Source organism: Heliangelus exortis, chromosome 1, assembly GCF_036169615.1.
Source record: "Heliangelus exortis chromosome 1, bHelExo1.hap1, whole genome shotgun sequence".
NCBI classification, from domain to species: Eukaryota; Metazoa; Chordata; class Aves; order Apodiformes; family Trochilidae; genus Heliangelus; species Heliangelus exortis.
The window spans coordinates 2,550,878-2,578,390 of NC_092422.1; the positions used below are offsets into that span (position 1 = coordinate 2,550,878).

The following is a 27,513-nucleotide window of genomic DNA, read 5'->3' on the forward strand; positions in this document are numbered from 1 at the left end:
GTCATGGGGGTCTCCTTTGGTCTTGAATAAATACAGGTGGGAAGACTCTGGGACTTGGGAATTGCTTTTAAAGCACAGGTATCTGTTCTGGTGTGTCTTGGCCTTGGAAGTTTTGCCATCATACAGCCATGCTTTTTTTTTTTTTTTTTTTTTATATATATATAGGTGATACACAGTTGTTAGCAAGACAAAACACATTTTTGGGCTGGATAATATTTCAAAACATGTAGAAATATTAAGCATAGTTCTCAGGGGAGTATCACATTTCCCTCCTTCCCCCCCCTCCCCGAATGTCTATGCCTCATTTCCTTCTCACCTCCAAAACTTCTGTGCATAGTTGTTCATTTTAAACATTTTTGTAAGGCTAATGATTCTAAACAATGCTTCTTAGTACTTTCTAATAAAATAAATGGAAATGAGGCTTTACAGGGAGTCTTAACTCAAGGGGAAACCTGGCTAGACTTTCATAATTGGGCATTGCAGTTGAGCACCTAGACAGCAGAGTACAGATGCCCACTGTCTTGTGGATAATATTTGATTACATATATTTAAACAAGCATAAAAGCCACCAGCTGTTAAAATGAAGATTTGAAGGAATTTTTTGTTTTCAGGGGACTGTAGGTGAATCATCTGATACCCTCAGCCACAAACTGGAGGCAGTGAGGTATTTCCAGGTTATCCTTCATTTTTGCAGGAACATATGAAGCAGTGATGTTTTTTTTCTTATCTAGGATACTCTTATGGTGCCTGATTAGTTTTGGTTTTGTTTTTCAGTTGATAGTTTTCAGTTTCTTAACATTATAAATGAGTTTTGCTGAAGTTCTGTCATAATTACACTGTTAAATCCCAACACACTGTGCTTGATTTCTCTCTGAACAGGACTGTCTGTAACTGCTACCCCCTGCATACTCCTCATTTTTTTTTCTTTTATCTAGAGATATTTGGGTTTCTCTGCAGTCTAGAATGAAATTAACTCCCCTAGATATTTAGACTAACTGAAATAATTCATTATTATCAATTGAAGCATCAATTTAGATTTGCATACAAACCAGTTTATTTACTCCTCCAGATTAAAACCAAACAAACCTCACAACTTTTAGAGAAGAGGCCACCTATTTATATCACAGCAAATTTGACAATTTGCTGTGGTTGAAGTCTCTGGTTGAAGCTTTCATCAACTCTGTTGTTCTGCCTGGAGCTCTGGAGCAGCCCTTGGCCCTCCAGAAGATCTGCAGAGTTTGGTGCCTTTGCATATCAAGGTTTAATTGCTGGATCCCTCTGCCTGGTGAGATTTCTGTTGCTTTGGTTTCTCAGGCACAGCACTGAAATGATTAATATGTGTTTTCACATCCCACCACAGGTGATTTATTGCACCAAGCTTGCAGGTCCACAAGCTCTGCTTCCCTCTTCATATCTCTCCTGGCACCTATATTCTGCTGTGTTTACTTTTCTTTCCCCCTTACCCTGACTGCAAAATATTATTTGCACTTTATGTAGACAAAACCAAGGCAGAGCTGCTGGTTCCTACTCACACACAGTTATGGAGGCTACAGAACTGCAAAAAATTGCTTTTTCTGTTATCAAATCTGGATGTTGACTCTTCAGGTGAAAGATGATGAGCCAGAGTTGTTGTTGATTCAGACACATCTCAGTGCTTGTGCCCCAAATCTTTTCTGTTTCCTTTTGGGAATAATTCTCTCTGTTTCCAGTTTTTGAGTCCCAGAGTCTCACTGGCTTCCAGCAAAGCAGCTCATTTTTAAGATTAGCTTTTGCTGATGCAAAAGGCCTTCTGCAGTTTTTCTCTTGAATTCTTTTTCTTTTTGAGTAAGCAACTTACTCCAGCTTTTGAGAGACCAAGTCTTTACTTATGCATAGGCTGTACATTCCTTTTTGACTGTTCATATTTATCTTTCACAAGTCAGGCTCTTTAGATCCCAGTTCTGTTAAATCAAGAGACTTTCATTTTCTCTCCTATTCTTCAGCTTAATTTATTCTGTGTAACTTTGAAGGGGTCATATTTGGGATCATTAATGGTGAATAAAGAGCACACTGCAAACTTGAACAGCCAAGTGAGAAATTTTTTTTTCCTACCAACTAGATCAGACAATAGGCTTTATCTGGTGCTGGCAAAGAAGAGATATTCCTTTAGAAAGTCTTGTCTGTAGTCAGGGAGATGTCCTTTTGAGCCTGCATTTAAAAGCTTTACCCAAAAAATACTTGTGTGCCAAGGCTTAAATTTCTGGTTTGAAGGCATCTCTTGATTCCTATGCTTCTGGATTCAAGAGGAGGCTAAAACTTAATATTTGAGTTAAGACAACTCTGGTAGCTTCATAAATGAAGATTGTTTTAAAAAAAACAAGCAAGCAAAACACGTGTCAGAATTCCTTGCCTGCCAAAAGCCTTGGTTTCACCTTAACTTCATATTTGCAGCCTCCCTTTGTAGCTCTGTCACCATTGTGCATTATTTAAGCAGTAATCTCTAAGAAGGTGAGAAACCATTATTGCTTTTTTAGTGCAGTCGACATGAGATTGGCTCCGAGCTTTGCTTGGAGCTTCAAACATTTCAGATGGCCATAAACCAACTTAAACACCTTCATTTAGCATTCTTGCTGCCATGAGGTCATAGTTTGCAACAAAAAAGATCAAATGGTGTTTAAGTTGTTTTTTTTTTTTTTTTTTTTTGAAAGTATTCTCATACCAAAGAACCGTAGCTGTGGATTTTGGCTTTGAGCCAGACAATCAAGATTTAGTATTTTGACCAGCTGTGATCCAGTAATGTTCCTCAGAGGAAACATTTTGTGGGGAGGAAAAGATACATATTTGAGCCTGTGAATTGTATTCTGTCTCTCATACTGCTTTACAGTTTCTGTGAGCCCCTTGAAGGCAGATTAAATAATCACAAGTGAATCTGACTGGAGAAACTTTTTACAAACAGATTGCAACCAGAATCTGTTCACTAAGAAAATAACTTCAGAAATGCTTGTGGACAACTTCAATCACTTTATCTCACGTTTTTACAGCACTGAGTCTGTGACTTGTGCTTTAGGTCTGTGAGGATGCCCAAATAGACTTAATTATTAACTAGTGAAAACTAATATTTTGGGGAGAAAACAGCCACTTTGTCATTTTGCTGCCAGTAGAACATACAGCTGAAGTTAGACTATTATGAATTGGCTTTTGAGATTTGGATGCAATCAAAACACTGAGTTGGGTGATGATGTAATTCTCTTCTCTATAATGTCCATTAAATTTGAGGTTTTCTCTTCTTTTTAAAAGGAAATTTAGAAATCCTGCTTTCTGATTGCAGTTCACCATACTCCTCCACATTTCCAGTTCTAGTCTGATCCAACTTGATGACTAAAAGTCACTCAGGCCTGATGACAGCTTATCCAATTATTTTTTCTACTCCACTAGTTGCAGGCTGCTCTTCTTGGACAGGTGTCTACATCTGTTTGCTGGCTCAGAAGATCAACCAAATAATTCTGGTTAAAAGCAGAACCAGCTCAACCCAAGTCATTCAGGTCAAGATTGCACCTTAGAGTAAAGAGCTGTGCTCCTACAAGTCCAATTTTCACTGGTGGTAGTACCTCACAATCCCCCAGATTTCTAGGCAATTGCATGATGGTTTTCTAAAGTGACTTGTTTTGATTTTTTTTTAAATAAATCTCATTAATTCCATGAGCTGTGAAGCTGATGAAGCATCTCTTTCTCTGGGCTTGGCCTTGGTGCAGTGCTATGAATTCTGCTAACAGCACAGCCTTTTCCTCAAGGAAAAATGTAAATGGAGTAGAGAACCTCTATCAGCTCCTTGCTTTCATGAAGATTACTGACAGCCTCATCTTTCTGAGTTCTGTGCCTCTCTCTAAGCATTACTTTTGAGCCATAACCTCCATTTGACTTCTCATTCACACCTGGAGAGAAGTGATGGAACAGGAAAAGACCCCTTGAATTAACTGCTTAACCCACCTGGAGCCATTTTGGTTTTATTTTACTTGCCTGCAAGACTTTGACCATTTTTCTACTCAAAAGGATACAAGGATCCATTCATCTTCTCATATTTGCCTTCTAGACACTGGCCACTCAGCCTGAACTAGTTGCCAAAGTTGTCCTTTTGCATGGGGAGGCTTCTAGAGAGGGATCAGAAATGGCTTTTCCCAGGGTATTCCCCACCCTTCTCTCCAGTCCTCATTTTCTTTCTCTGGGGACTGTGGAAGAAGCCCAGGCAGTGAACTCTTTGATGGCTGATTTCCAAAGGTCCTTCATGCATATTGACTTTTATCTAAATGCCTTAGATAATATTTGATAAGCAGTTAAGCCATGCTATTGACTTCATTCCTGCTTTCTCAGATTTGGGCTGCTATCCCTCTATTTATTCCTGACTGAAGCTAAGCCCATCCTGTTCACATTTATTGGCAGCACCAGACAACTTCAGAAATCTCCCTGCATGTATCTCCAGCAGCTTAAAACCTGCTTTTACAGTCTTCAGGAAGGTCCATTTCATTGCCTGTACTTTCAGGAACCTGGCTGCAAGTGCTTTTTGTTCAATTTCAATTGATTGAATGCTTGTATGATAAATGAAGATCATTCCTGCTTTCCTGCCCTGTGGGGCAGCCCTTACATACTCTATTAACTGGGAAGTTATTTTGTAGAGGAGGGAGATTAGCTTTGTATTGCTGTTACATTCAGGCTGTTAGATCACTTAGTAGAGATCATTCTGCCAGGTCAACTTACTAAAGAGGGGAAGATATTTTTTGGCAGCTGGACTGAAGACTTATTGTTCAGGCATACATAATGTGTTGGCTTGAATAGCCCTGTCATAACAAGCTCTAAAGACTCTCCTGGTCCTGCAAGCTAATTAATTTCTCACCCTTTTGCCTGCAAGGTTTACAAAGGAATTGAGGTATGTTGCTTTTTAGGAGAAACTGAAATTTACATGCCCACCAGAACAGTTTGTAAAGCTGCTTCTCTCAAGCTAATTAAGACACCACAGTTTTCAGGGTGGTTTTCTCCCACACTTCAATTTCTGCTGCTACTTCTTCTTTATTGTGCTGCATAGAAAAGTTGCTGTTGTACTTAGATTGGGCTGATCAGCACTTGCTGCAGGTAATTTGGGGGTTGCCAATTAGGCAGTCTCATGCCATCCTGAAGTCCTTGCCCCTTAAAAGATTCTACTCTAAAAAAAAAAAAAAAAGAAAAATGCATTTGAGCAAGTTTAAAGCACAGTCCAGCACAACAAGTACGAGGAGTGGGTTTGCGCAGTGGTGTGACTGCAGCTTCCAGAGCCTGGGACTAAACCTAGGATGGCTTTCTGCTCTTCCTTCTCTACACATCCTCTTCATCTGAGATGTTTCTTTCACTTGTGAGATCTTGCATCTTGTGCTACAAGGTGAAATCTTCAACAGGAGGACTCACACGAAACCTTAGAATCCTAGAATTGGCTGGGTTGGAAGGGACCTCAGAGCTCCTCAAGTCCAACCCTTGATCCACTCCCCCCGTGGTTCCCAGCCCATGGCACTCAGTGCCACATCCAGGCTCTTTGGAAATAGCTCCAGGGATGGAGAATCCACCCCTTCCCTGGGCAGCCCATTCCAATGCCTGATCCCCCTCTCCAGCAAGAAATTCTTTCTAATGTCCAACCTAAACCTCCCCTGGCACAACTTGAGACCATGGCCTCTTGTCTTGCTGAGAGTTGCCTGGGAAAAGAGCCCAACCCCCCCCTGGCTCCAACCTCCTTTCAGGGAGTTGGAGAGAGTGATGAGGTCTCCCCTGAGCCTCCTCTTCTCCAGCCTCAACACCCCCAGCTCCCTCAGCCCTTCCTCACAGCATTTCTGCTGGATCCCTTCACCAGCCCAGTTGCCTCCTTTGGACCTGCTCCAGCACCTCAATCTCCTTCCTGAGCTCAGGGGCCCAGAACTGGACACAGGACTCAAGCTGTGGCCTCCCCAGAGCTGAGCACAGGGGCAGAATCCCTTCCCTGGACCTGCTGGCCACGCTGTTCCTGAGCCAGCCCAGGATGCCATTGGCCTTCTTGGCTACCTTGGCTACCTTCTTGCAGGCTGGTGTTGAGCCAACCTTAGAGCACCTTCCAGTACCTGAAGGGGCTCCAGGAAAGCTGAGGAGAAACTTTTGAAAAGGGCACAGAATGACAGGACAAGGGGGAACAATTTTAAGCTGAAAGGGGGAGATTTAGAATAAGACATTAGGGAGAAATTCTTTTGTGTGAGGATAGTGACACATTGGTTGCCCAGGGAATTTTGGCTGCCCCATCCCTGGTAGTGTCTCAGCCCAAGTTGGATGGGGCTTGGAGCAACCTGGGCTGGTGGGAGGTGTCCCTGTCCCTACCAACCCAAACCATTTTCTCTGTGATTTTTCTGCATTTAGAGCCCCAGTGCAATGGATCAGCACAGTGCACCCAAGCCCTTGCAGCACAAAGCTCAGAGCTCTCCTGCCTGTAGCCTCCCCCTTGCATTTCCCAAGGCTCATGGCAGGCTTAGGCTCTTCTTCAGCAGCAAGACTGGTCCCAGTCTGTTCCTTGGGCTTGGTTTTGTAAGGAAGAGGGGAGGAGGGACGAGGGATGAGGGGGGGCTTTCCTGTCCTCTTCCATTACACAACTGTTGCTTGTCCTCCTTTCTGTGCCTCAAGGTAAGACATGCATCTTGTCACATCTCTTTGGGAAGGTCACCATGGTATCTGGTGTCCTAGTCAAGCAGAAAGGACATATAATTCAGCTCTGTAGTATCTCTGTGTTGCAGAGGCAGCAAAACCTTAGATATCTTGCACTGAAAAGCACCTCCTGTTTAATTGTAAAGCATCTTATAGTTTGAAGAGTGAACTGCAGTTATCAGTTATCACTTGTCCATGTGAAATTAGTTTGTGGAAATGTAGGACAGTGTGCCCTGAGACCCAGAGAAGTTTCTTGAATAATATCTGCCTCTGTGAACATATGCACATCTTGGAATTTGGGTAAATACCTTAAACTTACTATTTAATTGTGAAGTTTGATTTTGCTTGATACAGAGCAAAACTCATTTTGCTTCATTTTTCTGTTAAAGCTGAAAACATAGCTACTCTCTTTATTCCCTGTGCTTTTTTTTAAGGAAGTTTCAGCAAACCTAGTGGTAATATGAAAAAGTTTCTTATCTAAGATTTAAAGTAAATGGAATCTAACTAAATAAATATATACTGAATTCAGGCTGAAAGCATTAAGCTGGGGGAAGAGAAAGGGAAAAAAGTCCATCCCCAGTATGTCTGCAGTGCACATTGCCTAAGTTCTCAAGTTCCTGCCTCAGATTTTTGTGTTGGTTGCATTACATCACTTTGAAAATAAATCATTGGATATATAGGGGTTTATTAAAGTATTTTAAAGTTCTCAGGTCAGTGAGGAACATGAAGGTTTGTCTGCAAGACCACATACACAGCACTTATTAACATCTGTGGGAAATTCTGCTTTCTGTTTTGTCACCTCCAAGAAGAATTCTCCAAACCTTTGCAAACAGAGCTGGGAATGCTGCACGGAGTTTGCATTAAAAAGGTTTGAAACAGCAGCTGAAATCTAAGGAGAAAGCTGATGTTTTTGTTGCTGGCTGCATGTGTGGCCCTTATCTCTGCTTCACTGTCCACAACTGTAAATTCTCAAAAAGCAACTTCTCCTTAAGGTAATTTGAGGTTTTTATGGACAAGAAGGAAGCCCTACATGTGTGTTAAGGGGCAGCTTGGGCAGGAGGCAAGATGGGAGAGGAAATTAAAGAGCAGTAGGACTCCATACTGCCCTCCATGGGGACACTTATTTTTCACAGAGGGACATTTTGCAATCTAGCTTATCCAATTTGCAAAGAGGAGCAAAAGGAAAGAAATAATGTGGAAAAGGATCCACTCTAGGGACTACTTATAATTGCCAGTCCAAGATTTCCCCCCTGCAAGACAGATCCCAAAATGTATCAGTCCTTGAGTAGAAAAAGTTTCTTTTAAATGGAGTTAATGAAAGAGACTCACACTGACAGCAGTTGAATCTTGGAGTTATATATCCAGCAGATCAGTAATAGCTGTATTTTATTTTTTTTTTTCAATTTGGAATGAAAATAACTGGCCACTTAGTGTACAATGTACCATTTGCATATAGGGTGGTGATTATATTTGGATAGGGATTGAGCTGATGAAGGAAAGTTCACAGAACACCTCCCGGATGACGTAAAGCGGATGTTCCAAATTACAGACCCTGAGACAGTGTAAGTGGTCTGTGGGACTGCATGAAATAGTAACACCAAACTTGTAAATGAAGCTTGATTAGTTAGTGTTCCTTAAGAAACTGAGGTTGACATTTGTCCAAAAAAATCATGGAATGCTTGGCACTGAAAAGCAGAAGATATCTGGCAAAAATCATCTTTTGCAAAAAGGAAAGTGAAGTGTGGTTTTTCTCCTGTGTGCAGCTGTTGGGGAAGTCCACTGTTGGAAGAAGTCACTCGTAGAGGATTCAGCCATTATTACTCACATTTGAAGAGTTTATGATGGCCCAGTACAGACCATAAATACATAAATATACAGTCAACAGTAATAATTCATAAAGTACAGCTCGGTCCTATAAAATGGTGTTAACAGTACAAATTAAGGTAATGTGGTGGTTTCTTGGGTGATTGACTCTTCAAACCATGAAGCTTTGTAAATGTTCCTACATAGCCTTACTGGTTTTCAGGCAAGTTGTCCTCTGGGGTGTCCTCTGTGGTTCCTACAGCATTAAACACATTTGGGGTTTTAGCACTTTAGGATACAAGTAGTTGGCCAAACGGAGCCCGGAGTTGCGATAAAATAATTGCTTGGGTTGAACATCTGTATTGCTCGTGAGCGTGCCTGACAGCTGTGATTTATCCTTCCCTTCTATTTTTTTATTTTTTTTTTTATATAGTGATCGACACCATACATCCAGTGCAATTCCTGTTCCAAAGAGACAGAGCTCCAGCTTTGGCAGATTGGATATTGGCTTTTCCAGTGGGCTTCCTTCTCCGGATAAAGGACTCCGAAAACGAGCCAGCACGGCAAACGAAAGACTCCAGTACAAAACTCCTCCTCCCAGTTACAACTCTGCTGTTACACCTCCCGTTGCCATCACAGCCCACGGAGCTAAAAAGCCTGGATCAATATCTTCCTCCTTGGATACCTCGATGGACTCCTCGAAAGAAAATCCCAAGAAAGGCGAGGACTCCTGCGGCAGTTTCAACGGAGAAAACGGGAATTTCAGCAGCACCCAAAACCATCAGGAGCCTCTCCAAGGACATCCAAGTGCAATAAACGGGGCTTTGCTCCCTGGTGAGTCCTCTGCCACTGCAAGCAACCAACAACCCTGCGAGTTCCCTCCCTCCCTCGGCCCTGTCCTTTGCTGCACCGTGGAGCAAGCAGAGGAGATCATGGGGCTGGAAGCGACAGGGTTCAGCACAGGAGATCAGCTGGAAGACTTTAACTCCATCCCGGTGGAACACGCCGTGGCTGTGGAGTGTGATGAACAAGTCCTGGGAGAGTTTGAGGAGTTCTCCAGAAGGATCTATGCACTGAATGAAAACATGTCCAGTTTCCGCAGACCGCGGAAAAGTTCGGACAAGTGAGCTCGGAGGGGGATTTGGTAGCAGACATTGAGGTGAAATCTGGAATAGAGATAAAATTGCACTTATTCTTTATATTAATTATAAAAAAAAAAAGAAAAGAAAAAAGAAAAAAAAAAAAGAAATTTAAAAAAGCTAAAGCTATGAGTGTTAGACAAACGGACTTGAGCACGATAACACAGGATCATGGTATGTTCACGGCCCAGGTAAATTTTAATTCTGCTTCTGATCCTCTTATGTCTGGTATTTATAATCTGTTGGGATATTTTATTTTTTTTTTCAGGCATTGGAATCCATTTATTTCCTGGAAACAACTTCTAGTGCTGATCTGGCCTTTCTACGAATATTTGTTAATTTCTTAATTATTCTTTAGAGTTAAATTTATTTTAATCTTTTCAGGAGATTAAAAAAACCAAAAAAGAATATATTTAAAAATACATTTATGCTAAGACCTCCTTTACCTTCTCCCATGTACTCCTGTGTTTTCTTGAGCAATGCAGTCTGTTACAGAAATACCATAAATTTGTTATAATTGGACAGCTTTCTCTTGGCTGTGTTCTGTAGCCTTTGAAGTTCTGGTTTGCACTGATGAGTCTTCAGTTGGTGGTGTAAACAGATAATGAGCACCTGGGTGATATCTGCAGTTTTCTTGCACCTGATTTATCAGAAATGACATTTTTGCCTCCCTCCTTTCTTCCATACTGTTCCTACCAGTAGAAGCCTTGAGAAATAAATCCCCCATAAGGTTTCTTATAAAAAAAACCATCTCAGCCTGACCATTCCCTGCTACAGCTGGGCACAGACCTCAGCAGTAGAGACTGGTGCTACCTAAGCTGCCACCCTCTGAGGTGTCTTAATGGGAACAATGTGCTGTGAAGCTCTTCACAGACATCTTGGTGGAAAAAAAAACCCAGACTGTAAACACAGCACTTCAAAATTAGGTAAATTTGTGGAATTGCTCCACCCTCTGTAGGAAGGAGGCACTTAACATTCATCATCTAAATTAATATCCTTTTAACCAGCTGTGCTGGAAAGGAAGAAATTCCCAGCAGTTGGCCCAAGGTGTGGTTTGTTCTTAGGTAGGTGACCACTGGCACAATGTGTCCAGCTGCACTAAGGGGAAAGCAGTTTGCAGCCTGCTTTGTAATTCCTGGTATTTGTTTCAGTTTGGAATTTTATTGCTCTTGCTTCCTATATTGTATACCCAAGAATTTGGGCTCAGTTGTGGGCTCTCAAATATCAAAATATATAGCAGAATAAAAAAACACTTCACCATGCCTGGCTTTTTTTTTTTTTTTTTTTTTTTTTTTTCTCTCCCTCCCTGGTCCATGCTTTCTTTTGAACCAACCACCTAGTCTTTTTCTTAACTTCACCATCAGGCTAGCCTAAATTTTCTTTTTTAAAATGTGGATATCTATAATCTCTCAACTCTCTGTGGTCAAAACAAGGCGTGTACGTGACAACCAATATACAGAATAGCACTGCTCTAGAATATGCATTTCTCCAGGTTAACACCTTAATTATTAACATTATATTCACATTTCTGTTAGCATTTCATGGCTGTGTCAGCAGTTGAGTTGTTGGCTCCAGCCTCTCTACAGTGATTCCTGATTTTTGGTCTGTCCCAGTACGATGTGCCAGATGGAAGGTACTGATTCTCTAAGGACTTGGATGTGATTCCAGGTGCAAAGTTGGACACATTCATGAGCATCTTCTCCCCCAGATAAGCTCCTCTCTTCCAACCTCATGAAAAGCTTCCCTAAAGGACACACTGCTGCAGCTTAGAGCACTGCCACCATCTTTGAGAAGAGAGGTAGGAAATTATTGCTGTGCTTGGGCATCCTGAGAGCCAGAAATGAACACCAGTGCCCATGATGTTCTTCCTAATGAAGTGGGCACGAGGTCCTCTGACCATCTTACCATCTTCTGATCATTTTAGGTTAAATCAGGGAAGGGTTATGTCAGTCCTGCACCCTCAGAGCAGCACAGACCAGTTTGTTTTCCTCCAGAAGGGAAAGGCATTGAGTTGTGTGCAGTGGGGACTTCCCAAAACAACCCAAAGAGTCGTCGTGAAGTCTCAGTGCAATTAAGCAGCCTGTAATGAGGTTCATTAGAGAGCATCAGTGGGACTTTGGATCTTTTTTTGTTGGTTTGTTTTGGTTTTCATTAGTTGCTCGTTTTTCTCAGGTTGCACCCAACCAAATGAAGTTTTGGGTTTTCCTCCTTGTTGTTGTTGTGTGTGGCTGTTCCTGTTCCAGCCCTGTGACTGTCAAGCTGTCAAACACAGTGACTGATTTCTGCATCTCTGGCACAAAGCTGCTCTGACAGGGTTTCTGTGGAGCTTTCTGAAATTGTCCCCACCTTTCTCTTCCACTTCCATCACTTCCTGGAAAGAAGGTGGTGGGAAAGGGGACAGCATCATAGGGCTGCTGAGGCCATTGGCAAACATCCCTTCCCTTCTCCCTTCCTGCCTCATGGTTTTCTTTTTTTTTGATTGTTTCCCCCCCCTACCCTCCATAAATTACTTTGAAAATAGCATAGTGAGAGAGAAACAAATAGTAGGTTTGAAGGAGAGATGATGTATCACAGTGTGCTTTAAACTGTCAAGAACCTTTCAGTTCCTACACAGCTGTGACACTGTTAAATGTCTGCAAATGTCTTCAAGTGGAGAAAGCATTTCATTGCAATCTTTCCCCCTTCACTAGGAATTCCTAAGATTTTTGAGAATATTAGTTTTGGAAGATCATATCCCACTATATTTTTATAGCAAGCACAACAGCATTGGCTTATCCTTGCTTGATCAGGTATTTAAAATAAGCAAAACCAGAATATCCCATAGTAAATGACACATTAAAACTATGTTGGTAATTGCGGGAAAGCTCATCTGTATTTATAAAATAAAACTGATTAGTATCTCTCAACTTGTGTGTCTTCTCTGGGTTTGTTTCCTTTCCAAGCATGATTTGAACCACAATGTCCTCCCCAGCCCCCTAAACTTTTTGGCTTGTTGTGCATCACACCCAAATTGATCCAAACGTGAATATTTGGGTGAGAGGATTTGCTGGGAGATCCCAATGGCTTTGCTTCCTGTTTCACATGAGATGGTAGAATCACAGAATCATGGAATGGGCTGGGTTGGAAGGGAGCTCAGAGCTCCTCAAGTCCAACCCTTGATCCACTCCCCCCGTGGTTCCCAGCCCATGGCACTGAGTGCCACATCCAGGCTCTTTTGAAATAGCTCCAGGGATGGAGAATCCACCCCTTCCCTGGGCAGCCCATTCCAATGCCTGATCCCCCTCTCCATCAAGAAATTCTTTCTAATGTCCAACCTAAACCTCCCCTGGCACAACTTGAGACCATGGCCTCTTGTCTTGCTGAGAGTTGCCTGGGAAAAGAGCCCAACCCCCCCCTGGCTCCAACCTCCTTTCAGGGACTTGGAGAGAGTGATGAGGTCTCCCCTGAGCCTCCTCTTCTCCAGCCTCAACACCCCCAGCTCCCTCAGCCCTTCCTCACAGCATTTCTGCTGGATCCCTTCACCAGCCCAGTTGCCTCCTTTGGACCTGCTCCAGCACCTCAATCTCCTTCCTGAGCTCAGGGGCCCAGAACTGGACACAGGACTCAAGCTGTGGCCTCCCCAGAGCTGAGCACAGGGGCAGAATCCCTTCCCTGGACCTGCTGGCCACGCTGTTCCTGAGCCAGCCCAGGATGCCATTGGCCTTCTTGGCTACCTGGGCACACTGCTGGCTCATGTACTTGCAGTTGTTTCTCACTCTCCTCCCCAAAAAGATGGCACACAGCTGGAAAAACAGCCTATGGTGGGGCTGGGAGACAGCTGGCTTTGCAAAACTTTTCTGGATAGTGGAAAGGCCATGTTCCCTCATCAGGGAGGCATTGCTACTCATCCAGCACCTTCTGTTATCCCAGATAATAAGCAACATATGTCTGCCTAAAATCCTGATGTTCTCCTTGAATTAGGAGTCTGCTGCATGAGGAGGATGTCCACGATACAGAGTTCCTGGTGGGAAGCAGTGCCATGAGAAGAGCTGCAGGGAATCTCCAGGCATCATCAGTGCAACAGGTTTGGGTTTGTTTTTTTTTTGTTTGTTTGGTTTGGTTTTTTGGGTTTGTTGTGGTTTTTTTTTTTTTTTGGGGGGGGGGGGTTTGGGTGTTTGTGTTTTTTTTTTTTGTGCTGTGGAGTTTTGATGGAGTTTTGTTATGTTGGGCTTTTTTTTTTTCTTTTTTATTTTCTCCCACTCAATCTGTCTGTCAGCAGGGTGTAAAATGCCAAGACTCCAGCCCTATAGTCCTGGAGCTGAAGTGGGAAGATGGAGGAGAGAAATTTGGCTTTCAGCTGTTTTGCAACATTGAACAGCTTTATTCAAATGTCCTTGCATTAAAGTGAATAATAAACTATGAGTGGAAAAGGTTCACATTGAAAGAGAACCAGAGGTGCTGCTTGAGAGTGGATTTGTTCTAGATAAACCTTGGGCTCTTGTCTCCCTCATTTTGCCACCTTTCAAATGGCCAGAGAGGGTATTTCTCTCTGGTTTCTGGACCTTTTGTCAGATTTTTTGACCTTTTTTCTGTCTCCTCTGAATTAATTTGGTTTAGCTGGTATCTTTGGATGGCTGTGAGCCCCTCCTGTCGACAGGCAAGGTGGTCTTAAACCCAGGTGAGCAAAGGACTGGAATTTGCCAGGGGAAATAAGAAATAATCTAACTAAGACTTCTTGTAAGTACTGGTTATTTTCATAGCAGCTTATTTTTGTATAAGGAAGAATACAATATTGTGCTAAATTTGTTCCTTAAATAGTATGAAAGCTTTTTTTCCACTTCTTCGTTGTCAGACATCAGCTTTGCTGCTGATGGAATTTGTCCTTTATGTATTGCAGTGACTTTTAATCAATTGAATTTTATGATGTTAATTCTAATAGGTTATTTTCATAAATCCCTTCTTGAAATGCTGAATTTCCTCCTTCTAGGAGAGCTGTATCCATTCTGGTCTGGATTGTCTTGGTCTTAGCAGGAACAGAAAGGCCTCCTTGTTGTACTTGTTAAAAGAAACTAAAGCATGGGCCATCAGAAAAATAAACTTGAAAAAAAAAACTAAAAAATGAAAAAAGGCTTTCTGGTCATTACAAAGGTTTCAGTGACACAGGTCCATCAAACCTTGAGTTGGCTGTAGTGAGCTGGCACTCACAGCTACAGTCAGAGCACTCACAGCTACAGTCAGAGCACTCACAGCTACAGTCAGATGCTACAGCCTGATGCTGAGCACCTGTATTGATTACCAGTGATAACTGAAAGAAGTCCAGGCTGTTTATACAGACAAAACTAAACATAATTCCCTTGGCTGGACAGAGGTGGGAGGGGAATAAATCTCCCACTTGCTCCAATTATTGATTTTTGGCCTTTTGGCAACAGGCTCAGGGTCTTCATGTCCACCAGTCAGCAGTTGGCCATGGTCTGTGTGCCAATGATTGCAGGAACCAGTCCCCAGCTCCTGCAGGGGGACTTGGGAGCTCTCTTACCTGCTGCACTTTTCATATTTCTCTTGAAAACAGGTTTGCAGGACCTGGTCATGTGCCAAGTGTGGAGCATGGAATGGTTTGGGTTGGAAGAGACCTTCAAGACCCATCCAGCTTGGCCTTCAAAACTTCCAGAGAGGGGACAGACACAACTTCCCTGGGTGACTTGGGTCAGTGTCTCACTACTCCCACACTGAAGAATTTCTTCCTAACACCCAACCTAAATCTCCCCTCTTCCAATTTCGTAGAATCATAGAACTGGCTGGGTTGGAAGGGACCTCAGAGATCACCAAGTCCAACCCTTGATCCACTCCCCCCGTGGTTCCCAGCCCATGGCACTCAGTGCCACATCCAGGCTCTTTGGAAATATCTCCAGGGATGGAGAATCCACCCCTTCCCTGGGCAGCCCATTCCAATGCCTGATCCCCCTCTCCATCAAGAAATTCTTTCTAATGTCCAACCTAAACCTCCCCTGGCACAACTTGAGACCATGGCCTCTTGTCTTGCTGAGAGTTGCCTGGGAAAAGAGCCCAACCCCCCCCTGGCTCCAACCTCCTTTCAGGGACTTGGAGAGAGTGATGAGGTCTCCCCTGAGCCTCCTCTTCTCCAGCCTCAACACCCCCAGCTCCCTCAGCCCTTCCTCACAGCATTTCTGCTGGATCCCTTCACCAGCCCAGTTGCCTCCTTTGGACCTGCTCCAGCACCTCAAGCTCCTTCCTGAGCTCAGGGGCCCAGAACTGGACACAGGACTCAAGCTCTGGCCTCCCCAGAGCTGAGCACAGGGGCAGAATCCCTTCCCTGGACCTGCTGGCCACGCTGTTCCTGAGCCAGCCCAGGATGCCATTGGCCTTCTTGGCTACCTGGGCACACTGCTGCCTCCTCTTCAGCTTCCTGGCAATCCAATTTAAAGCTGCTCCTCCTCATCCTATCACCCCATGCCCATCTAAGAAGTCCCCTTGCAGTTTCTGGAGCCCCTTCAGGCACTGGAAGATGCTCTAAGGTCTCTCTGGAGCCTTCTCCAGGCTGAACAACCCCAACTCTCAGCCTGTTTCCAGTTCTCTGATCACATTCATGACCTTCCTCTGGACTCACTCCAACAGCTCCAAGGTGTTCTTGTTTTAGGGACCCCAGAACTGGACATATTACTCCAGAGGGGGTCTCATGAGAGAACAGAGAGGGGGAAAACCATCTCCCTGCTGGCTATGCTGCTGCTGATCCAGCTCAGGGACAGTGTTGGCTTTCTGGGTGCAAATTTCCTGCTCCTGTTGAACTTCTCATCAACCAACACCTCCCTAAATCCTTCTCACGGCTGTTCTCAATCCATTCTCCACCCAGCCTGTACTGGTGCTTGGAATTGCCCTGACCCATTTGCAGGTCCTTGCACTGAATATCCATGAGGTTGGAGTGGGGCCACCTCTTCATCAAGGTCTATCTGGGTGACCTTGTGTCAGCTTTCCATCCAAAGTGTGGAAATCCTTTCTCTGTAGCAGCTGTTGGGGAGGAGACAAGGACTGATCAGAGCATTCCCTTGAGCTACCCAAAACTCTGACTTGTCACTGCACCATTGTTGGGGTTTAACACTGGCCTGGCAATTAAACCAATTAACAGATGCTCCCTATTAATCCCCCTCCCCTCTCTGATAAAGAAAGGAGAGAGAATAAGGGAGGGAGACTGATGGGTGGGGAACTAAACTACACAGCTTTAAGGAAACAGGAATGAGAAATAGGAAAAATGACTAAATCTATACAAATAGACAGGAAAATTGGTTCCTCCCCATTTTCCCCCAATAACTCTCACATCCCCACCAAGGCTGCAGGGCAGCCCTGGGAAAGTCCAGGCTGGAATCCTGGAGTCAGCAGCAGTTGGGAGCTGGAGGCAGGGGCACACAGATTCAGGCTGGGATGGATCAGGAGCAGAGGCAGAGGAATGGATGGGATCCTCCCAGGATGCCCAAGCAAGCAGGGACAGGAGAAGAAGGGGAAGCAGGAAGGGGTTTGAGCCTGGTGATCCCTCCAATTTATCCTGAGGATGAGGTGGATGGGATGGAATCCTCTGTTTAGTCAATTCTGGCATCTCTCTTGTCCCTTCCTCCCCAAAGGAGGGTTCCAGGTGGGACCTCTTGACTCCTTTTCTCCTTCTGGAGGGCAAAATGTTCCTCAGAGCTGAGCAGTGTCCCTGGTTCTGCACCCCAGGCTCCAGCTGGAACTGTAACCATGGAGTGGGATCAGTCCCAGCAGCAGCCACTGCCTGAGAAACTTGCTGTTCATTTCAGCAGTGCAGCTGCTTACAAGAGACTCAGCTGAAAGCAAAAGTCCAAGACAGAAAATTCCCTTTATCCTGCCCCAAACCAGGACACCCATCTTCTCATCTGATTCCCAGCTCAGCTTAAGAGCATTCAACCATGGAAAGGAGGCTGAGGGGAACCCTTCTCACTCTCTACAACTCCCTGAAAGGAGGCTGGAGTGAGAGGGTGTTGGTCCTTCTCCCTTTTAACAAGGAACAGTTAGACATGACAAGAAGAAATGGCCTCAAGTTGCACCAGGGGAGGTTTAGATTGGATGTAAGAAACTTCTGCACTGAAAAGGTTGTCAAATGCTGGTGCAGGGAGGTGGTTGAGTCACCATTCCTGGAGGTGTTTAAGAGGCACAGAATCCCAGACTGGTTTGGGTTGGAAAGGACCTTAAAGATCATCCCATTCCAACCCCTGCATGGGCAGGGACCCCTCCTACAGCCCAGGTTGCTCCAAGCCCCATCCAACCTGGGCTGAGACACTGCCAGGGATGGGGCAGCCACAGCTTCCTTGGGCACCCTGGGACAGGGGCTCAGCACCCTCACACCGAAGAATTTCTTCCTAATGCCCAACCTCAATCTCTTCTCTCCAAGTTTTAACCCATTTCCCTTCTCCTCTCCCTATCCCCCCGTGTCCAAAGCCCTCCCCCAGCTTTCTTGGAGCCCCTTCAGATATTGGAAGGTTGCTCTGAGCTCATCTGGGAGCCTCCTCCAGGCTGAGCAACCCCAACTTCTTCAGCCTGGCTTCACAGACCACATGGAGACGTGGTGCTTAGGAACCTGGTTTAAGCACTAGACTTGGTAGAATGAGGTTACTGGTTGGATGCAATGATCTGAAAGATCTTTTCAAACCAAACTAATTATTTGATTCTGTGTCTCACTATTTTATCACCTCCCAAGTCTACCTTTCACCTCCACCCTTTGCATTTCAGTCTCAGCTACCAGCTGGAGCCCTCCTCTGACAGCTCACCTTCCTCAGTCCCCAGACACTGATATCCAGCAAGTGCAGCTCCACAACCTCCATCAGCAATCTTCACCTTTGCTTCCCTGTGTCTCTTTAATAACCTTTTCCCCCGTGCTAGCAGGAAATGCTCTCATGCTGGGGTAGGTGGAGGGCCCCGGCTGGCCTGGCTCCAGTTTGTTTTTCTAACGATAACTTTGTCAACAGCTCAGAGTGTGACAATGCAAAGCAGTTGTTTGGCTTCATCCACGGAGGAGCCTTTTTGCTAAATTGAGGAAGGATTTGTCCTGGGTGAGAAGTCCAAGATGCTGTCAGCTTCGCTGGGAACGAGAGACGGCCGAAGAGGGAAGCTTTAATCCTGCCCTGACGTTAGCCAGATAGCAGGGGCTGGGGGCTGGGGGCTGCTTAGGGTGGGCTTGTTCTGTGCAGAAAAGCTTCCAGCAGCCATGGAAAGCCATGGAAAGCATTGGTGCCTCCAGTGAGTGTTTGTTGAGTTGAGGACCAGCATCATTTTTCATGCTCTTCCGCTGAGCATCTCCCAAGGCAGCGACCTCTGGCTCTGCAGTGATTTTCAGGGTAAGATGAAGGAATAAACCAGACACCAGTGACCCTGCCCTACCAAAGCAAAGGAGATTTCAGGCTTTTCATCATTTTCATTAAGAGGTTGTCAGGCCTTGACTCAAGGCCTGGAGTCCCCATCATCCCTGGAGGGATTTCCAAGCCCTGGAGCTGTGGTGTTGAGGCCATGGGGCAGTGGTGGGTTCAGGGTTGGACTGGATGACCTGAAAGCTCTTTTCCAACTTAAATTCTTCTAAGATCCACCTTCTTCTCTGACAAGGACAGTGTAAAACAGGTGGTGGATTTACCCCTGGCTTCCATTTTGGTATTGGTGTAGTTTGTGAGAGCAGAGGTTCAGGAATACAAAGCACACAAGGTCACCAGAGCAGGTGACATTCCAAAGGGAATTCTCAACTACTTGGTTGGGCTTCCACCCTGAGCTGTTCCCAGTGACTGGAAGCCAGAGGGATGGAGGTCACCAACTCCTCATGGGGCTGAACATTTTCATTTTCTCCCTGATCTTGATAACAACATGAGGTCTGATCTCATTGGCAGCTTCACAACAAAGTGATCAGAGCATTAGGGAGGAGAGAAGGGAATCTGGGGTTATAAATGAAGATTTTTTTTTTTTGTTATTATTTTTTTAAGACTCCAGGGGGAACCAAATTTGACCTTCCCTGTCTCCAAGTATCTTCCCCATCCAGTTAACCACAAGAGGTTGTAGAGTCTCCATGGGAAGGATTTAGGAGGAAATTTCAGGGGATGTAACAATAACTGGGGAGAATACCAAGGGTGTAGATAATAACATTAACCCCTGGCTCATGGAAGCCTTAGCAAAACCCTTTCTTTAGAGAAGTTGTGTATTTGCATCTGACCCTGGACTTTTATTTTGGAATAACTTGAAAATCCAGACCAGGGGTTGTACCTGGAATTTGAGCTTCCACTAAGCACCCCCCTGGGAGGGCACCTTTTCTCAGCCCTGCTGGGTGGCTGCAGTGAGCAATGGGCCAGCAGAAAGGGATCAGTTTTCAACCTGAAGGTCTTGAGAAAACAACAGAGATCCACAACTTTCTGGTCTGGTTTCCCTGCTTCTGCAGAGAAAAGGGGAGGGATGGATGGATGGAGGGATGGGTGGATGGAGGGATGGAGGGATGGATGGATGAATGGATGGATGGATGGATGGATGGAGGGATGGAGGGATAGATGGAGGGATGGAGGGATGGATGGATGGATGGATGGAGGGAGGGATGGATGGAGGGAGGGATGGATGGAGGGATGGAGGGATGGATGGATGGATGGATAGAGGGAGGGATGGAGGGATGGGTGGATGGATGGAGGGATGGATGGATGGATGGATGGATGGATGGATGGATGGAGGGAGGGATGGATGGAGGGAGGGAAGGATGGATGGAGGAAGGGATGGATGGAGGGATGTAGGGATGCATGGAGGGATGGATGGAGGGATGGAGGAAGGGAGGGAGGGAAGTGAGGGATGTATGGATGGAGGGAGGAAGGGATGGATGGATGGATGGATGGATGGATGGATGGATGGATGGAGGGATGGAGGGATGGATGGAGGGATGGAGGGAAAGAAAGGCACAAGCTGCCTGCAGCCCCTGAACAGAAGCAGGGCTGTGGGCATGTGCCTGGAGAGGAAGGTTCAAATTATCCCTCCTGCCTCTGCACCCTCTCCTCTTGCATCCCATGCTCTGGATGGATTCCTCCATGCCTTTAGCCTGAGGCTGAGGAGCAAAGTCTTCACCTGCATGTGCTGAGAATCTGGGAGGATGGGAATCCTGCTGGTGCCTGGGGCTTGGAGGTCCCAGTGTGACACAAAGTGACAGTGATTTAGATGTGCACTAATAAAGGAATTTAACCTCCCAGCCCATCTGACCACTCCTGAGCTCTTTGGGCAGCCTCTAATGAAGCATCTCTAGGCAAGGGATCCCTATGGAAAGTGGAAGAAGGCTCTGGGGAGAGGAGGAAGGGGCTCATCTCCAAGATGCAGTAGATTCCTTCAATTTTAGCTGTTGTGTTTGCAGAGGGAAGAATATAAATCAAGGTTGGGCTGGTCTATATCTGTCCAGTTTCAGTCTGAAGTTCCTGACAGGTGACCCCGGGGTGCAGTTCCGTGCACTTGGTGCTTATTTTTGACATTGTAATCCAAATTGACATTCAGTGCCTGAATATACAATAAGTTCATTACAGCTAAACCCTCTGTTCCAGGGATTTCCTGTGGGTAAGTCTTGGAAAAATCAGGATTCCCAGTGGTATCAGGCTGAAAAGGTTTTACAGATAAAATTCAAGTTAGGAAATTACACTAAAACGTTTTTGGAGCTGAAGTGGAGCTTTATTTTTTTGTCCAGCACAGTGGTCCCTTATCCATCCTTCCTGCTTGGGATTGGAGGTAGAAGCCCCTGCTCAGCTCCCATCCAGGGTCTTGGTGCTGCTCTCTAGGGGACCTCATTAAAAAGCCAAGGACAACTCCACAGTCCAATTTCTGAGTGTGTTTTTAGAACCTAAACTCCTTCCACTTTGTAAAGAGGAAGAGAAAAATCTACCCAGCATCTTAGCAAAGCAGCCCCAGCAACCACCCCAAGCAGATAAACCTGGAGATATCCCCAATACCTTCCCCAGCAGGATCTGTCTCCCAATCTTCCCATGTCTACAGGAGGCTTGCAACACAGGGAGGTTGCTGCTCAAGCCCTTGACCTGCCAGTTCATAAAATGTTATGATGAGGTGAGAACTTGGCCTGGGACTTGACCATGCCCATCTGGCACATGGACAGCATCTCTTCTGCTTCCACCTCTTCCTCTCGATGGAAACGGGGGAAAACAGGGTTTTTTTTTTATGAAAAGAAATACACTTCTCTCCAGCTGATGGGTCTCAGCTGGGCTCTTCACACTACCAGTGGAATTTGAAGCTGGGTTTCCAGTAAGATGAGTGGAAAACTTGGCTGTGTCCCAAAGGGAAAAATGGGAAATGGCTCCATGTGAAAGTTGAGTGGTGGGAGAGGGGCTGAGATGTTTCCCATCATAGGTGGAGCAAGAGCTGGGGGCAATGCCAGTAGAGGGAAGAGATAAATCTCCTGTGAAGCAATAACAAGATGGGATGCAAAGAAGAGAGCAGGAAAGGTCTCATTTCTGCACACCCACTGCCTTGTGGCAAGAAAAATCCTAGAAACATTAAGGTTGGAAAAGATCTCCAAGGTCAAATCCAACCATCAACCCAACCACCACCACACCAACTAAATCATGTCCTCAGGTGCTGTGTCCACATGTTTTTTGGACACCTCCAGGGATGGTGACTCCACCACTGCCTTGGGCACCCTGTTCCAAGGCATGACCACTCCTCATGGAAAGGAATTTTTCCTAATATCCAATCTGAACCTCCTCTGGTGCAACTTGAGTCTGTTTCCTCTTGTCCCACCACCAGTTACATGGGAGAGGAGACCAACCCCCACCTCTCCCTACAATCCCTTTCCAGGTAGTTGTAGAGAGCAATAAGATTTATCCTCAGCCTCTTCTCTAAACCCAACAATCCCAGTTCCCTCAGCTGCTCCTCCTTGGAATTGAGCTCCAAATCCTTCAGCAGCTTTGTTGCTGGACATGTTCCAGCAACTCAATGTCCTTCTTGTAGTGATGGGCCCAAAACTGAGCCCAGGTGTGGCCAAAGAAATGCATCCACACACAGCACATGGTGTGTTTTGGGAGACATTTCAGACCTTTGGAAGTAGAAAATACTGAAGGAGAAAATCCAAGGACACAGCAATCACTGCTTCTGGATAGTCTGGGAAAAGGGGAAAGAGATACAGAGGAAGCAGGACTGGTAGGGCCAGCTTTAAAGTTGGATTTGAGCTTGGCCAGGGTTTCCTAAGGAGGGTTTTTAATGTCTTTAAAAATGGAGAGCCCCCAGCTCTGCCCCTTGTGCCTGTGTTTGACCTCCTTTGTTGGGAAAAGTATTTCCTAACGGGGATTTCTGATGTTCTAACTTGGAAGTGTTAAGTTGTTGACTTCCTTCCCATCACTGAGCATCTCCCAGGAGAATCTCTCTTTCTCCCTCATCTCCACACAGTCCCAGGTAGTGATAAAATCCCCCTCTTTGCCCTCTCTCAGCTTTTGCTTGGATGCCCTCAGTTTAAATCCCAACGAGCTTGGGGACCTCACTGGCTCCTCTCACCATCTACCTCATACTGGGGATGCCATACTGGTCCCAGTGCCTTGTCTGACAGGTTCTGAACAGAGAGAATCCCTTCCCTGGCCCTGCTGGCTCCACTCCTGCCATGGATGAGCATGAAGACTGTGGATGATCTTTATTGTCCCAGTTTTTTTCCCAACAATTCTTCTCCATCCCTTCAAACCCCAGCATCCCCGTGGAATGTCCCATCCTCATCCTCTCTCAGCAACCCAGGGTGGTCTGCACAGGCTCCTGAACTCCTTCCCAGCTCCATATTTCTGTTCATCCAAATCACACGTACCCCTAATTCCCTAAGAATTCAATAAAAAGCTCAGGGAAAGGTTGCTAGTCCTTCCTCCCCTGGTGCTTTTTAAATTTTACACATCTTAAACCCAATTAATTTGCTGGTCACTGGAAGCAAGCATCCTATATGGCTCCTGTGAGAAGAACACATGATGAAAGGGGGATTATCACTTGCAAGAGCAGCTCAGTGGCATAAGGCAAAAAATATGGTGATTTTTTTCTTCTGAAGCTTGGGAGCTTCTGTGAAGGATCAGCCATGAGCTCTACAAGGAAAAAGCAATTAACCCCTGGACTTGAGAAGAGTTCCTTGCTGTGGTTTGCTGTCTCTTTCTCCTGGTAGCATTTTGTTAGGGAAAATGGCCCACAATTGCTGTTCCCATGGTTTGTGTTGAAGCTGAGGTGGATGGAGACCCTCACACCTCCTGCCCAGAGCCCCAGGAGGGGATGGGACACTTCTTGGTGGCCACATTTACCCTGTCCCTAGGGCCCTTTGCTGTGGAGCTTGGCACAGGATGGATCCCTAGGTGAGAATCCTGCAAAGTTTGCTCTTTACAAATGTCCTAAAGGAAGGAAGAGAAACCTGCTCAAGCTAAAGCCATGGACCTTCCCACTTCAGACTGTATCTGGGGACTCAAAACAGACCTAGGTCTCAAAATTTCACATATCTGTGACTTGTTTATTCCCAAATTATTTCTTTTTCTTGGCCCTCTGTCCCTCCTTCTCCTCTTTCCCAGCCACATGAAGCCACTGCCAGGAGGAAAAGCACCAGAGAGGTGGTCCCCATGCCTTGGTTTGATGTCCAACTTCTGTTGGAGACTTTTGCTGGAACAAGATGCCATAAAACCACTCAGGGGCAGAGCAGAACCTCCTGTCCTCATCCAGGGTGGGATTCCAGGTTCCTCCTGGCTGGCATTCACTGCCCAGTTTGTTGCTGCTCATCTCTGAGGAGGGAGTGAGCTGAACCAGGGGCTGGGTGGCAGGGATCCAGGTTGTTTCTGGGGAGCTGGAGCATCCTTCAGACAGAACCTCCACTTTTCCAGCCTTCCCCGTGGCAACAGGGGAGAAAAAAATGAGGGGAAGCGACCACCCCATTCTGTTTCTCAGCAAAATGCTTGGAGCCCTTTGCAGGACAAACCTCTTCCCAAGAGGATCACCTAGGTCTTCCATTTGTGTGGAACATCTCCACCTTTCTGAGGACCCCATCTGTGTTCCTTGGGGAATCCAGGAGCTTCTTTTCATCCGAGGGGTGCAGTTTCTTCTCTCAGCTGTAATTTAAAACCTGGAGAAGTCAGAGCCCAGGACAGTGGCTGGTGCCACCCTGCTCAGGTGACAGCCTGTGGGGAATGATTTGGGGTGGAAACAGGAATTTGGTTCAGCTCCATCGTGTTTCCATTGGGTCTCCTTTTATAAATAGCTCTTGGGTCAAGCATGTGCCTCTTACTTTGACACTTTTGTGAGGCTGAGGGCTCTCTGGGTTTTATACTTAGAAACTTTCCTCTCCTGGCTGCCCTCCTCTCCCTGCCTGCCAGGAAAGTCCAGCACAAGAGTCAAAAAGGTGCTTGTCTGGATTAACCAGGAGCCTGCCACAGCCACCTCTGAGCATTGCCCAGGGCATGGCCTGGATGGTACCCAGGAGCTTGTAAAGCAACGTGGGTCTTCTCAGAGCTGGGGCCCAAGGAAAGGAGAGGATGGGAGTGGGGTTTCTCCTCCATCCTTGGAAAGCAAGCTGGGAAGTCAGGTAGGAGAGGTGCTTGGGAAGGATGGTTGAACACATGGAAATTCTTAGCTGCAAAGGCACCAAAGCTTGCAGAACTACCTCCCTTTGATGAAAAGAAAGGATTTTTGCCTCCTGGGTTTGTGTGGTTCTCTGCTGAGCAGGCTTGCAACACTCGATGGGCTAAATGGTAGCTGCATGGCCAGAGTCCAGGGCTGGGGGTGGTGTTTGGTCAGAGAGCTTTCTTCTGCCAGCATTTAGGGGGTTTGAACAACTCAGATGTGCTGAGTGAAACGAGCACCACAGCACCCATCTCCTCCCTCCTCCAAGGCTGGAGGGAAGGAGTTTGTTTGCAGAGATGTTTGCACTCTGCAGACCATTGGGGACTCTGGGCTCCAGCCAGAGTCATGAGGAGTGAGCTTGGAAATGATGCCTGAGTTGGGATGTTGCTTTATTTCTTCCCATCAGCCACAGAAACATCTTGGGAGGAGCAGCACATATGGAGCCTTTCCTGCAGAGCATCCATAGCCAGGTTGCACTTTTCCTACTGCTTGTCCTTCCTACTCCAGGATTACACCAGGGCTTCACAACTCAGATGTCTCCCCCAAAAACTTGATGCAGGCAATTTCAGGACACAGAGGTTGATAACTCATGCACTTATCTCCAGCAGTGATGCCTTTGATGTTCTACTGTGAATGGCTGAAGAGCTTGGAAATACTTTATAATCTTTGGGTTGTACATATCAAATGTTTGAACCTTCCTACGATTGCTGGAGTGAAGTGAGAACACAAGTTGGAACAGGACTGGAATCCCAGAGGGTTTGATAGGATGAGAGAGGAAATGTTTTAAGCTGAAAGTAGTTATATTTAGGTAATAGGAAGAAATTGTTTGGGGTGAGGGTGCTGAGCCCCTGTCCCAGGTTGCCCAAGGAAGCTGTGGCTGCCCCATCCCTGGCAGTGTCTCAGCCCAGGTTGGATGGGGCTTGGAGTAACCTGGGCTGTGGGAGGGGTCCCTGCCCATCCAGGGGTTGGAACTGGAGGAGCTTTGGGTCCCTTCCAACCCAAACCAGTCTGGGATTCTCTGATCTCTCCTGAGCACAGGGGTGCACCAGTCAGGTTTCATACTGCTGCATTTTGGTCACAACAACCCCAGAAAAAGCTACAGGTTTGGGGAAGAGTGGCTGGAAAGTGTCAAAAGGAAAAAAACCTGGAGGTGTTTGTTGAAAGCCATCTGAACACAAGCCAGCATGAGCACAAGTGGCCAAGAAGGCCCCCAGCATCCTGGCTTGTATCAGCACTGGTGTGGCCACCAGCAGGAGCAGGGCAGGGATTGTCCCCCTGGGGTGGGCACTGGGGAGGCTGCACCTCAAATCTTGGGGTCAGTTTTGGGTCCCTCCTGACAAGAAGGACATTGAGGGGCTGGAGTGTGTCCAGAAAAGGGGAATGGAGCTGAGGAAGGGTCTGGAGCAGAAATCTGAGCAGGAGCAGCTGAGGGAGCTGGGAGTGTTCAGCCTGGAGAAAAGGAGGAGGAGGGGAGAACTTCTGGATCTCTGCAACTCCCTGAGAGGAGGTTGGAGTGATGGGTTTCAGTCTCTTCTCCCAAGCAATAGAACGAGAGAAAATAGCCTCAGGTTGTGCCAGAGGAGGTTTAGATTGGATATCAGGAACAATTTATTTACTGAAAGTGTGGCCAAGCATTGGAACAGGCTGCCCAGGGCACTGGTGGAGAAACCATCCCTGGAGGAGCTTAAAAGACGTGTAAATGTGGTGCTTAGGGACATGGTTTATTTGGCATGGTGGTTTTGGGTTGACAATTGGGCTTGATGATCTTAGAGGTCTTTTCCAACTGTAAGGATTCTCTGATTCTGATCTCATGCATCTTTAAAATCTGCATGGCTTATTCAGCCAAAATAAGGATGGTGGGGCACTGAGATTGAGTCCTTTTCTTACCACAGATCACCTGCTCACAGTTCAGTCGTCAAGGGTGTTACAACAAGCATAGAGCTGGTGTTCTGCTGAAACTCCCTTCAGCTCATCAACTTCCATCTGCTTTCAGCTGAGAGTCCTGAAGCAGAGATTTTGGTGACTGTGTTAAAACCAAAAATCCAGCCTGGCCCCTCAGCAAAACGATGCATTGGTCAGAAAACATCTGGAGGTCTTTGATGGAGAGGTGGACTTTTTTCCAAGGTGCTCCATGTCTTTCTTCAAGTGGAAAGGTTCTATCCAGTTTTGTTTCAGCAGCTGTTAGGAGTAGGAGCAACCCCTGCCCCCCAGAGCCTGGATCCAAAGGTGAAAGAATCAGAATCTCAGGATGGTTTGGGTTGGAAGGGACATTTGATGCTCACCTACTCCAACCCCTCTGCAGTGAGCAGGGACATCTTCATCTGGATCAGGA

At 46.0% G+C, this 27,513-nt stretch overlaps 1 protein-coding gene and 1 long non-coding RNA gene across 2 annotated transcripts in view; both read left to right on the forward strand.

Moving 5' to 3' along the window:
• Positions 1-10,867, forward strand: part of UVRAG (UV radiation resistance associated) — a 106,019-nt gene extending 95,152 nt beyond the window's left edge. Inside the window, exon 15 of the mRNA XM_071764176.1 lies at positions 8,900-10,867. Within this exon, the coding sequence (XP_071620277.1) occupies positions 8,900-9,593 (694 nt within the window). The 3' untranslated portion in view covers positions 9,594-10,867. The remainder of the gene's footprint in view (positions 1-8,899) is intronic.
• Positions 10,868-13,384: 2,517 nt separating this feature from the next.
• LOC139806323 (uncharacterized) lies at positions 13,385-14,038 on the forward strand. The gene is made up of 2 exons (XR_011730221.1): positions 13,385-13,668; positions 13,864-14,038. It is a non-coding gene; the product is annotated as an uncharacterized lncRNA (long non-coding RNA).
• Positions 14,039-27,513: the final 13,475 nt, after the last annotated feature.